Here is a 13,306-nt window from a genome sequence, read left to right as displayed (position 1 = left end):
TTGATAAATATATACACTTAGGCAACCAACACTCCAATCGAAATACAGAACATTTCATTACCTCAGAAAGTTTCCTTGTGCCTCTTACAGCATGCCCGTGTGCACCCTCCCCCCATAGGCAACTCATGTCCTGATTTCTATCACCATAGACTGGTTCTGCCTGTTCTAAAATTTCCTATAAAAGGATTCATTCAGTATATTATTTTTTTGTGTCTACATTCTTTCATGCAAAACAATGTTGTCCAAACCACTAGTTCATTCTTCTTTATTACTTAGCAACATTTTCTTGTTTGAGTACACACTGTATGGTTATACAATTATTTCCAATTTAGTCCCATTATGAGTAAAGCTGCTGAAACATTCCCGTACACGTATTTTTGCAATGTGCATTTTGATTTTGGGGGGAAAATACTTAGCAGGGAAATTGTTGGGTCATAGGATTAATATATGTTTAACTTTATTTAAAAACTATCAAAGAATTTTCCAAAGGGACTGTACAATTTTGCATCCCACCAGCAATGTATGAGAGTTCACATTGATCCAGGTCCTAGTTAGTCCTTTTAATTTTTAGCCACTGAAGTGGTGTAAAATTGTATGTCATTGTGGCTTTAATTTCCCTGATGACTGGCAATGTCAAGAAATGTTTCACGTGGCTATGGGTAATTAATTTACCTTTATTTGTGGTATGACTTTTGCCCATTTTTGTCTTCCAGTTATTGACTTATAAGAGCTTTTAGTGTATTTTAGTATGCTCCATTTTCAGATATACATGTTGCAAATATTTTCTTCTAGTCTGTCTTGCCTTGAATTTTCTTAACTATGTCTAATGATGAGTGGAAATTTTTAATTTTGATGAAGCCTAATTTATCAAGTGATTTTGATATCCTCTAGGACAGCCATTACCAACATTTTTGGCACCAGGGACCGGTTTCATGGAAGACAGTTTTTCCACGGCTGGGGGGGGGGGCAGGGGAGGGATGGTTCAGGCCGTAATGCGAGCAGTGGGGAGTGGCAGATGAAGCTTTGCTTGTTCGTCCGTCACTTACCTTCTGCGGTGCAGCCCGGTTTCTAACAGGCTGCGGACCAGTACCAGTCCTGGCCTGGGGGTTGGGGACCCCTGCTCTAGGAAATCTCTGTTAACCCCAAAGTCCTATGTTATCTTTCAGAAGCTTTATAGTTAGGCTTTTATTTTTGGGTCTAAAATCCATCTAGAATTAATTTTTGTGTGTTGAGTAAAGTAGAAATTGAGATACATTTTTCCCTTTATTTATCCAGTTGTTCCAGCACCATTTTTTGGAAAAAACAAAGAAACAAACACAAAATCACCTTTTCTTTCCGCATAGAATTGCCTTAGAGCCTTTTCCAAAGAACAATGGATCACATATGTTTGGGTCCGGTTCTGATTTCTTTATGGAATACTATAGCTTTATAACAAGTCTTCAAATCAGATGATAAGTCCTCTACTTGTGTTTTTCTTTTTGATGATTTTGAATATTTAAGGTTTTAAAAATTCCTTATAAATTTTAGAATCTTCTATTTTTATTTCTACAAAGACTAGTGTTGAGATTCTGACTAGGATTGCATCGTATATATCTGTTTATTTAAAAGTTTAATTTCCCAGCAATGATTTGGAAATTTCGGTGTGAAACTTTTAAAGCTCCCCAAATGACTCTAAGGTGCAGACAATGTAATAAAATCTATTAATCTGGGCTCTTTCTTTCTCAAAAGATTCTGAGTGCCTGAAAGGAAAGAATTCATCCCATCTCTAAGATTCTACATATTAAATTAGTGATGGAGTCATATCTAGCAACACAAAAAAATGTCATGCAGTAGGCTCTTCCCAATGTGTATTTCTAACTTAAAGCTTCCATTCAAGTGGTTCTTTCAGAACAAAGACATATTCCAAAGTGACGTTCTACCTATACCAGTACAGAGGAGCATTTGCCAGTTTCTTCAACTTAAAAAATAAAAGTATTTTGTGCATACCCAAGTATCGTATTACATGTTCTGTCAGATTGCAGTTGATCATATTTATATGGTTTGGATTGATGTGTAAAAGTGAGCAAGATTAAATTGGATTGGTTTCCTTATGGGATTTATATAGATAATATAAGTAATAGTATGTGGCATATCTACATAGAGATGTATATTCTCTTTTTTCTTATTGCATAAATAGGTAACTGGTAACTTACGAGATATATTATTAACACCTCAGAGAATACTGTAACCACCTAAAGACGGATTTTATAGTCTCTGAGATTTTTCTCTCAAGATTAAATGTTGAGCAAAAGACTGAAAACTCTAGTCACTGTAATTTTATTGAAGCATTTTCAAACAGATGTTACATCTTGGTTTGTGACTATATTTTAAATACTTTCTTTTTTTCAACATTCATTAAACCAGTCTTCTTTTGTCTCTAATAAGAGAAACATCTGTTTCTTCTTGTTCAATCAAAGCAACCACCTCAAGAGTCTTACTTTAAAAATAATACCATTAGAAAGTCAGCCCGGATAGAATATGCTTCATTAACATTTTACATTTGTATACAAAACAAGTTTTTCTAGAAGTTATAAGTTAGGGAGATGCTAGAGAAAATATTGTAAAACAATTTCGTTATTTTATGAAAGAATTAAAGCCAGAAGCTGGAATATGGCTTCAAAGATGTTGGTTTTAGGTTAAAAAGTCTCTTTGTAAAAATGTCAGTTTTCTTTTGTAATGTACAGTTGAAAAGTTTTTATGATTATGAATTAATGAATAACTGGAGGTATCTATCATAAAGTAAATTCAAATAATCTTTAAGTGTGAAAGTACATCAAAATTGTTGAATAGTGTATATTTTTAAAACAAAAATACTTTGGAAAATATGTACTACAGTTTATATCAGTCTCCTCAAAATTAGTCATCAGGTGAAGTCCTTGCTTGGAATTGGATTTGATTTTTGGAAATATTCCACAGACATTCAGAACCACACCTATTGAATAATCTAGTTGAAAACAAAACACATTTTGCGGAGGTGAAAGTACATCTGTGACTATGATGGAATAAGACCTATTTTATTGTATAGCTCAAAGTTGGCTTTAGAAATTGTTGACCCTGATATTAACAAGAGATATATATTTAGCTACTTTCCCAAATTCCTCAAGACTTTTCTTGTACTATAAAATTCATATGGGAGGTGGGTATTTATTCATAAAGAAAACCAATGTTTATTCATTTCATAATAGTTAATACTTATAGAATTAATGTACAACAACCCAAGTTGGTATTTAGAGAGCTAGTCTTACTCACCGAATGTAAAACAATAGCTAATATCTATTGAGAGCGAACTTACTGTGTGCCAGGCACTGTTCTAAGTGACAATGTATATACTTAATTCTCAGAACTCTATGAAGTAGATAGTGTTATTATTTCCATTTAATAGAGAAGGAAACTGAGGCCTAAAGAGGTTAACTTGGTGAAGGCCCAGCTATTAGGTGAGCAGAAATGAGATTTATATCCGGATGTCTGACTTCAGAGTCTGTGCTCTAGACCCTTATACTGTTCTGCATCTCTGAGGGTGAGTCTGTAAGTCAGACACCCCTGGCTTCTAATCTACTTCTGTCTCTTATGGAGCATGTTACACGTCAACTTGAATAAAATATGACCGCAAATGAAAGGCAATCCCCCATTTTCCCAACGAGATAATTAAGAGTACCTTTTGGCTTAACTTACATGTATAAACTTTTAGGGCTGTGGGTGAAAATGTCTCTAATATTTAATTACTATTGTTTTTAAAATTACATACATAAATAATTTAGAAAGTTCATTTTTCACTCTCACTTTTTGGAAATAATTTTGTTCAAATTTCTTCACATGCAGCTTTAACATCAGTGTCTTTGTCATAACTTTGTGAGTCATCTAACACATTTTTGCAGAACAGATCATCTTCAGCTCTAAATTGTTTGAATACAGAAATTTTTTCCCATGTCTAATGCTGTCACTGGACATGTTTTTCTAAGTTTCAAGTGCCCATTAGCATAATGTTAGGACACTTTTTTTCAGTTGTCTCATATGTATATATTCATGATCTCCACGTTGTTGAGTTATTATATTGCTGTCTTGTTTAGAAGGCTTATTTATAACTACACCAATATTTGTAATTGCAATGCAGTAACCCCCAAAGAAAAAGTACTACGTTTAAGTCTCTGCTTTTTTCTTTGTAAAATGGGACTCAACAGCCTTCTTTGTTTTTTGACCTAATGGTATAGATACAGATATGCTGTTTCCTAGCTGCTAGGCACTGTTCTAATGCTATGCAAACCCTAATTCATCTACTCCTTAAAACCAATCTACAAAGTGGATACTACTATTTGATTTTAGAGAGGAGAAGCCTGAGGCACAGAGAGGTTAGGTAAATTGTCCAGGTTGGCGAGGGCCAGAGCAAACACAGGCAACCTGGCTCCTGGGTCAGTCCTCTTAGCTGCCACACTATTTTCCTGCCCTTCTGCCATCTTGATGCTCATTATTGAGAAAAGACAATAGATTGACACATACAGAGTTAGGTAGTGCCAGGCACATACCAGGCTCTTAGGAAATGTTAGCCGTATGAGACGTGGGTCTCTTTTTTAAGTGTCAGTAACTAGCGTCCTTTTTTGGTTTGGTCCTGAGTCACTCTCCAGCCACCAAGACCCCACTGTGTCTGGGATTATGGGTCCCTGGTGAGTCTCTCTATTCCCTGGGACATTCATTGCTCTAGAATATTGAGTGAAGGGATACCATCTCTTTAATAGCAAATGAGAAGTGATGCCTTAATCCTATTTGGTGATGTGTTCTTTGTTGTTTACAACTCACAAATTTCTAATAAAACTTGGGATGATGATACATTTTTTTTCTTAAGACTGTATTGGTATTTTCAGTGTATATCTTATGATCAACTGCACGGTTCTGAGTGAATTTTACATATTGAATTCTAAAAGCTCTTAAATTTCGTTAATGTTCTGTTTCATATGAATTAAAAATTACTAAAGAATATTGTTAATTTTTAAAAATGCCTCAAAGAGGCTATTCCATATAGTTTCTCTGAAGCAAAACAATTCTGTACTACTTCCCAAGTGGCAGGTGGCCCAGGAAATGGTAAAGGCAAAACTCAGTAGTCCGTGTTTCATACAAAGTTGTTCAGGTCTCCCTTGCACTGAAGGGAAGGGACACAAGAGGAGGGAAATTATGCTGAAACTATGGCATCTTCTTTTTTCGCACCATAAAATTTAATGGCTGTGTTCTGAGTGGGAAGAACTACTGTTTGATTGCAAAAGGTCTAGATTAGGATCTCAACTCTACAAACTGACAAAAGATAGCATGTTCAAGATCATTGATTGATCCACTCATTATAAAATGAAAGGAGTGAACACAGAGTTCTCTTTGCTGAGTTTCACAAAGTATGGAGATGATTTAAATGAATGCTCCTGGGCTTACTTTAATATGCCTTAGGGAAATAATGCTAGAATTTGCTTCTCTACTTATAAAATTTCCATTCAAATTACAATTTTAAACATTGTGAAAGGTACCCCTTTCACAAAGGGGAGAAACATCAATGCAAGAAAATACTAAAAGACATGTAGTAGTGGGATCTTCCATTACAACAAAAATCTGATGACGCAAATGCTGAAAGTTGGCAGATGAAACCGGATCGGTGTCTCAGTTTATTTACAACCCTGATGCTGTATGAGACAAGGGTACTCCAGAAACTCCCTCTAGATGTGGTGGCAGATGGAAGTGTGTGTGTGTGTGTGTGTGTGTGGTACAAGAGAACTCTGATCACAGATGCACAGAGTCTATATACCATGTTTAGTTGTTGTTGGTTTTTCTTTGTTTGTTTGCTGTTTATAAGAACTCAGCCTCCAGAACTAGATATAGCTGAGTTCCAGTTCTTAGTTCTGACATTTACCACATATGGGATGCCTAAACATTATTAGATTCAGTTCTCTCACCTATTTATTGGGGATAGTAATTCAAAAACATCTTTTTCTGTGAAATATTGTTTTGAACTGTTAATGTTAATCGTCAAGAGGTATGTCTCAGCAATCTATGATAGGAATGGGCCCCAAATATAATGAAGTTCATTCTTCAGTGGGGCAAGGATGACCTAATTTCTCAAAAGAAAATATGTCACTTTAAAAAATTTTTCTTTATCCACATGTTATTAAAAAACTCTCTTGATGATTAACATTAACAGTTCAAAATAATAATTGGAATTAAAATGAATAGAAATCACACCTTAAGCTCAGATGCTGCAGTGGCTGCTATCAACAAGGCTGCTTTTATATGAGGTCCAATTTCTGTAGTGATTAAGTTTCTTGAAAAAATAAAGTAACCTTTTTATTTTAATCTGATGGAATAATAGGCCTTTTTGTCATGAACAGTTAAGCTGGTGATTTTCCCTTTAAAAATTAACTTTATGATGAAGAGGTTTTCATTAGAATTTTTAGAAAGGCTTTCTGGTCTACCGGTTAGAACAGAAAGCCCTGTCGCTGAAGACAGCTTGTAAGTGACTTCCTCTGAATATGTGACTATTTAGGATTAAACATTTGTAACATTACTGTCCTTGGGACCCATGCCCCAAAACTGCATTTCAAAGCAGGGTTCATCACATTGTAAAGGCAAAAATAACAACCAAAATCAAAACCATACACTTCTATGGCTAATTAACACTAACCCCAGTTTTATAATTTAACAGAAAATGTTATAGTGACAGTACAGTCTTCCATGAATCAGTTTTGTGGGAGAACCCAAAGGCAAACTACTGGAGAAGGAGTTGTTTCAGTAAACGCTACTTCTTGTCTGACAGCTAACTGACTTTACTTTTAGAATAATACTGTATGTTTACATAGTAATTTCAGTACAAAAAAAAATATTTGTATGTATTATACATTTCATAATTTGAAAATTATTTAGTATTAATTACTTTAGAGCTGTTTTCCTGTTTTCCTCCATTGAAATAAAATGTGCCCAATAAATGTCACTAAGTTAAAATTTGAAAATCCTGAAAAAAAATACCTGAGGGATGATCATTTGTAATGATATTTACTAGTACAATGTTAGTTAATACTACATATACGTGACTATCTTCAAGCCCCAAGAAGCCTTAATTTTTTTCTTTAAAATGGTGTTTCTGTTTAATAATGTAAACCAGTCACTAGTTTATGCTTTTCCTATGAAGGATGACACAGTAAATAGTATAGGCTTTGTGGGCCATACAGTTTCTGTAGCACCTGTTTGACTCTGTAGAACAGACAATGTGTAAACAAATGAGTTTAACTGTATTCCAGTAGATTTTATGTGGACACTACATTTGAATTTTATATAATTTTCACATGTAATTTAATATTGCTATTATTTTTATTTATTTTTCAACCATTTAAAATGTGAGATTTATTTTTAGCTCTCAGGCTGCACAGAAACAGATGGCAGCAAGCAGTATTTAGCCTATAAGCTGTGGTTTGCAGACCTCTGATCAGAAGCTTGGAAGCCATCATTCGTGCTTCACTGATGTTCTCTCATTCCATTTTTGGATACCTTTTCATGCTAGGCTTCTCTTTCTTTTGTGAGGCAGAAGTGTACCTTCAGTAACTTCTACCTATGGATTCTAGATTAAGCCATCTGGAGTAGTCTAGAACAAAATAGTTTCCCTTTGCATAGGCCTTTATAAGGTGAAAGAAAGTCACTTTGACTCAGATTTCTGTCTCTCTTAGTGTTCCTTAAACTCTTTCAAGATACTTTTGTTCAAAGGCTGTTCTCCTCTCTTTACTCCTTAATTTTTTAAATTATTATTTGAAAAATGAACACAAACTAAACAGAAACTTTATGTTATTTTCTGTCCAATGGAGAACTAAATAGATTTTCTGTTCCTGAAGACCTTTGTACTAGGCAAGAGTGGAATATGATTGTTAGGGAGTTGATTTATTTTGTTGGTGTTTATCTGTTTAAATATAACCTAATTCATTATAAAGATATCTTATTTGTAAATGATCAGATAATCCTGGTATCATTTCCCATACCTATTAGTGGTCAGTTAGCACAAATAACTGCTGTAGGGAAGGAAAACTTCCTTTCTTCCCCTCTAGGTTCTTTGGCTAATCTAAGAATTAAATTGACATCAGACAGATTACCAGGAGGAAAACAAATATAATTTTGTATGTATGGGACCTCTCCGAAATATGAGACTCAAAGAAGTGACCAATGTAAGCAGATTTTATACCTTTTAGCCAAAGAAAAAGATTAATTTTGTAAAGAATTAACAAGACAAAGAAGTTTTTGGGTAACTTTGGTAACCCAAAGTTTTGGGTTTGGGGTAGTAGATTAACGAAGAAGTAACATGGTTTGTTTATACAGCCTTCTTGGCCCTAACTTCCCTCTCTCTAGTGATAAGGAAGCCTTGTACCCTCCTGGTACAGGGAGGGTACCTTTCACATGAGAGATTTGTTTCCTGCTTTCAGAGGGACAAAGGAGGGTCAGAGTATCCTTACTGCACTTGCTTTTTCTTAAGTAACTTTAATTCAAAGTAATCAGTATGCTGAAATGGCACATGTTGGGGTGGCATATTCTGCTCCCCTTCACTGCACATACTCACACATTTATTCTTTAGTCCTTCATTTCTATTAGCTATACTTGCCAGATGTGGCTATTGAGAGACAATGACAGTACAAAAAATAGTTTTTAAAAACAGAGAGTGACATTAGATAAAATTACAAATCCTTTTTCTCATCTGAGAGTGAAGTCTAGTAAAGCTAACTAGAAAATAAGTTATTAAATTAAAATAGTTCATCATCATCTCCCAAACAACTTAATTCACTCCAGTTTCTTATGTACCCTGATGGCACATTATATCCCTACTTGATTGGGTTATGTTACGCCATATTTGGTCTGGCGGAGGATAGAACTACTTACAATATTAAAGAAGATGAGATATTAATTGTAGCTACACTCAATTTTCCTAGATGCAAATATATTAATTTTTACTTACAAAGCTCTGACTCAAGTTGTTATTAAAAATTATTTTAAACCGAATCATCTTAAGAAAAGAAATGGCCTTTTCTCTTTATCTAACAGGTTCTGGGTTGAATGACGGCCAGTGGCATGAGGTCCGTTTCCTAGCTAAGGAGAATTTTGTTATTCTCACTATCGATGGAGATGAAGCCTCAGCAGTTCGAACTAACAGTCCTCTTCAAGTTAAAACTGGCGAGAAGTACTTTTTTGGAGGTAAGACTACCATTTTTTTTAATTGGTTAACTAATATATTGCTAAAAATGGAGTTTCAAAAAAGTTTGATTATGAAGTATTTATATTCAGTGGACTCAGTGGATCTCAGGAAAAAAGCAAACTGTAACCTCATTGAACTAAAAGGAGCATCAACTGTATTGTTTCTTCATGATAAAGTGTTAATATGATGTCACCATATTCTTCTAGTCCAATTCAAATATTCTAAGTATAAAGCGTGAGATTTTGAATCCATTCATTCTCATAACACTATTCTCAAGAATCATGTCCTTGGATTATACATTAGTCATCTCTTGCTGTGTAACTAATTACCCCAAACCTTAGTGGCTTAAAAGAACAAACATGTATTATCTCACAGTTTCTCTAGACCAGGAATTCAGAAATGACTTAGCTGGGTGATTCTGACCACCTGGGTCTGTCATGGGGTTATACCCAAGCTGTTGGCTGTGGCTACGTTATTTGAAGCCTTAATTGTGCTAGAGAGTTTGCTTCCAAGAAGGTGCACTCACTTGGTTGATCATTTGTGCTGGCTATTGGCTGGGGTGCCTTGGTTCTCCTCTATGCAGGTCTGATCCTTCGGGGCCTCTCTTCTTCAAGTGGTTTCTTCTGTAGATGATGGGGCGGGGTGTGTGTGTGTGTGTGTGTGTCTGTGTGTGTGTGTGTGTGTGTGTGTGTGTGTAGAGAGAGAGAGAGAGAGAGAGAGAGGGGTGGAGAGAAGTGGAGAGGTTGGGAGGGAGAAGGGGAGGGGAGGGAAAAGCCAGTAAGTGGGAGAGAAAATTTACAAGATAGAAGCCATAAAGGTTTTGTTCTTGTTGTTGTTTTTAATAATCCAGTCTTCTGTTATATACAATTGGAACTCACATCCCATCACTTCTGTTATATACAACTTATTAGAAGCAAGTCACTAAATCCAGCCCACACTTAAAGCAAGGGGATTACACAAGAAATCAGGGGTTATTGGGGCCTTCTGAGAGGCTGCCTAACACAGGTTGCCTTACATGAAGCCACCTGATCACAAATATCTTGATTCTTAAGTAATAAAAAGATTAGTGGAATGGAAGATTCTTTTAATGATAAATTCTACTTCTATATGTGAAAAAGTGTTGGAACACAGACCTGGCATGTTTTCTAATTTGAGAAATGCATCCTGCCAGAAAATGTTTTTTTCATTAATGAAACATAGGGATATCTTTTATTAAAATGCTAGGTGTGTTGCTTAGATCAATAATAATCTTTCATTAGATTATTCCCTTTCTCATTCTAATCACCCTATGTGAGATCTAAAAATATACATTGTATCCTTAGAAAAGGCTTTGGTTTAAGCTTTAAAAAGTATGTGTACATATACTTGCCTCTGCAAATATGCCTATTAATATTCCTATATCTATTTATTTGTATATATAAATATATGTTTATATATCACTATTTGTATATATTTCTCTAATTATTAGAATAAGCCTACTTGACAACAGACATCTTGTATGTCTTGTTTCCTGCTTTATCCCCCAAGGTCCTAGAAAAATTCTTGAATATAGTAGATGACCAATAAATATTTGTAAATGAATTAGTAAATTCTGAAAAATAAGCAAGGCAAGCCTTTTATTCCTAAATTTCTAAAAAAAGAAATAGAAGCCCTAAGAGCTATACTGACTTGCCGCTGAGTCTATAGCCAGCCCCTGAATTCAAAACTTCTGACTCCTGTATGAGGGTGTTTCTCCCCTCTGCGTCATGATATGATGATGAGTGACAGCTCAGAGACAGAAGTCCTGAACTAGACCTCTGCTTCTTTAATCTTCCATGGTCTTTGTTGGGAGTTAAAGCTACATGCTTTTTAAAAGTCTCTCAATAAATATTTGATGAGTGGATGAAGTCAGATAAGATGTTTTAGGAGTGAATAAACTGGGCTTATTGATGTGAGAAAAAGCAACCCAGTAGCTAAACTGGTTTTTCTCCCAAAACATATTTAACAAGATGGACTTCTGGCCAACAGTTTTCATTGCTGTCAGAAAATGGATGACAGTATTCAGTTGGAAAGCTATTGATAATCCCTACTCATGCAAATGACAGTGGAATATCTTTGGCCATGAATGAGCTTGCTGAATGCTTAAGGCAAGTGTTGATCTATTTCCATCTAGATGGGTAGGCAAAAAGCTATAACCACAAATTTATGGCATAGAGTTTATAGGATATGAGGGCTTTATAGTGTGCTATTACTATTGCTTTACAGATTTGGGTTTTCAAACCCAGCAGTCAGGGTCATATTTCCTCCCTCTCGGGTCTTTAGTCTGCCATTGGGAAATGCTGTCAGCAAATGATCATGATGCTTCTTTGGTTATATCTTCATTGGCTGAATCCTCAGAGTATATGAGAATCACTAGGGGAACGTGTTACAATTCAGATTCTCAGGCCACTCTCCTAGAACTTTAGAATGCAGGATGTTGAGAAATCGAAGAATTCTAAACTTCAAGTGATTCTGAAACAAATGATCTGAGTAACAGAATTATAGATCTGACTTAGCCAACTTGCATGCATATCTATTATATTCTTTTTAAAAAACAATGTCAGCCACTGACAAGTGAGATAAGTAAGAAACAGCTATTCTCATACAGCTCTGCCACCATGGAGCAGTGAAAGGAAGCCCCAGACAGGGTCTGGTGCACATAGAGACATTTATTAAATGAACATTTATTAGCAAGCTGGAACAACACTGTTAATACAAACTCCTCTGTCAGCTCAGCGAAGTCCTAGCTCTCTGACTTGCTTTACCTTGAACAAACTGTTTTCTTCAGGCAGCTGTAGCAGTATTTCAGAGGCAGGATTCAGCTACACCCAGAGCCAGTGCCAGACAACAGAAAGCCTCCTAAGCTAATAGCTGGCACAGGTTCACTGATCCAGAATCCAGAACCGTCTCCACGGCTTCAGGTCACAGACCTCACTGGAGTCTTATACCATTTTCACACAGGGTGTGTTTCTAAAAGATGTTTTGCCAAACTACATAACCTTAATATATTTAATTTCACCACTGGATCTCTTTCCTAATAACATTTATCTACCATTTATGCTAATTAAGAGACCACTGTTTTTACCAAAGAAAACCCAACTTGACATTCAGAAAGTTGATGAGAGGAATAGATAGCAGAAATCCTGGAGTAGTTGCGTCTGGAGTGGCTGCAGTGTTTCTGAGAGCACGCTCACGACTGCCTCTGGCGCGTGGCTGCCTGATTAGAATGATAGCCGCCTCTGGACTGTAACTTGGAACACACTCACACGACTTCATACTGTCTGTGCTGAAAATGTAAAGTAAGTTGTAGATGTTACAATGATGACATCTTAAGAAATATTAGTATAGTGGAAAGGAGAATTGACTTTGTTCTAAAATAAGAACTTTGAATCATACACACCTAATTTGGGACGGTGGCTTCTCTTAGTTGATAGGTCATTTTAATAATTTATCTTTCTTTATCTATTAAAAGGCAATAGGATCTGTTCTGTGAACATTACACAGCATCACCTGTTAACCCCAGGGTCTAACCCCAGGGTTTCATGCTAAATGCTGATTGCCTTTCCAATTCATCTGGGGTCTTTTCTTAAACTCCCTTTGAGACAGCCCCTTCCAAGGAAAATTTCAGATTTCAGGTTATGTGCTCATCTAAGGCCTCTCACCAGCTGCTCAGCTACTCAAAGCATTTCTTCCTCCTTAGTCAGTAAAAATCAAATTGTTTTCCCGCTGGGTGAAAGCCTTACGTAAAGGCGTTCTGCCCTTAACCATGTCCACAGTTTGCTTTTTTTGAAGTAAGTCCTGGCCACACAGCTGCTTTTGCCACCACAGGCACGGCTGTGCCCACCAGTGCGGAGCCTTCTCTCTCCGCGCCTGCGCCCTGCTCATCCCAGGAAGGCTCTTAGTTCTCCTCTGTAACACTCTCAATCAGACGTTTACGCTCTAAGAATTATCTTGCCTTGTTCTTTCTTGGGAATAAACAGAAAAAGAAAGATTATTCATTTGGGAATGTTTCCTCAGGAAAAGTTATTTTAGCTGCTTTACCTTATTTCTCTA

At 36.0% G+C, this 13,306-nt stretch overlaps 1 protein-coding gene across 2 annotated transcripts in view; it reads left to right on the top strand.

The window, feature by feature from the left end:
- Nucleotides 1-13,306, top strand: part of CNTNAP2 (contactin associated protein 2) — a 2,064,798-nt gene that overhangs the window by 1,057,793 nt on the left and 993,699 nt on the right. For both annotated transcript variants that reach the window (XM_036864011.1, XM_036864010.1), the window contains exon 10: nucleotides 9,085-9,234. In XM_036864011.1, coding sequence (XP_036719906.1) covers nucleotides 9,085-9,234 — 150 coding nt within the window. The remainder of the gene's footprint in view (nucleotides 1-9,084; nucleotides 9,235-13,306) is intronic.

The sequence above is a fragment of the Balaenoptera musculus genome, chromosome 9 (assembly GCF_009873245.2).
Source record: "Balaenoptera musculus isolate JJ_BM4_2016_0621 chromosome 9, mBalMus1.pri.v3, whole genome shotgun sequence".
NCBI lineage: Eukaryota > Metazoa > Chordata > Mammalia > Artiodactyla > Balaenopteridae > Balaenoptera > Balaenoptera musculus.
This window is presented reverse-complemented; position numbering and strand designations above follow the sequence as displayed.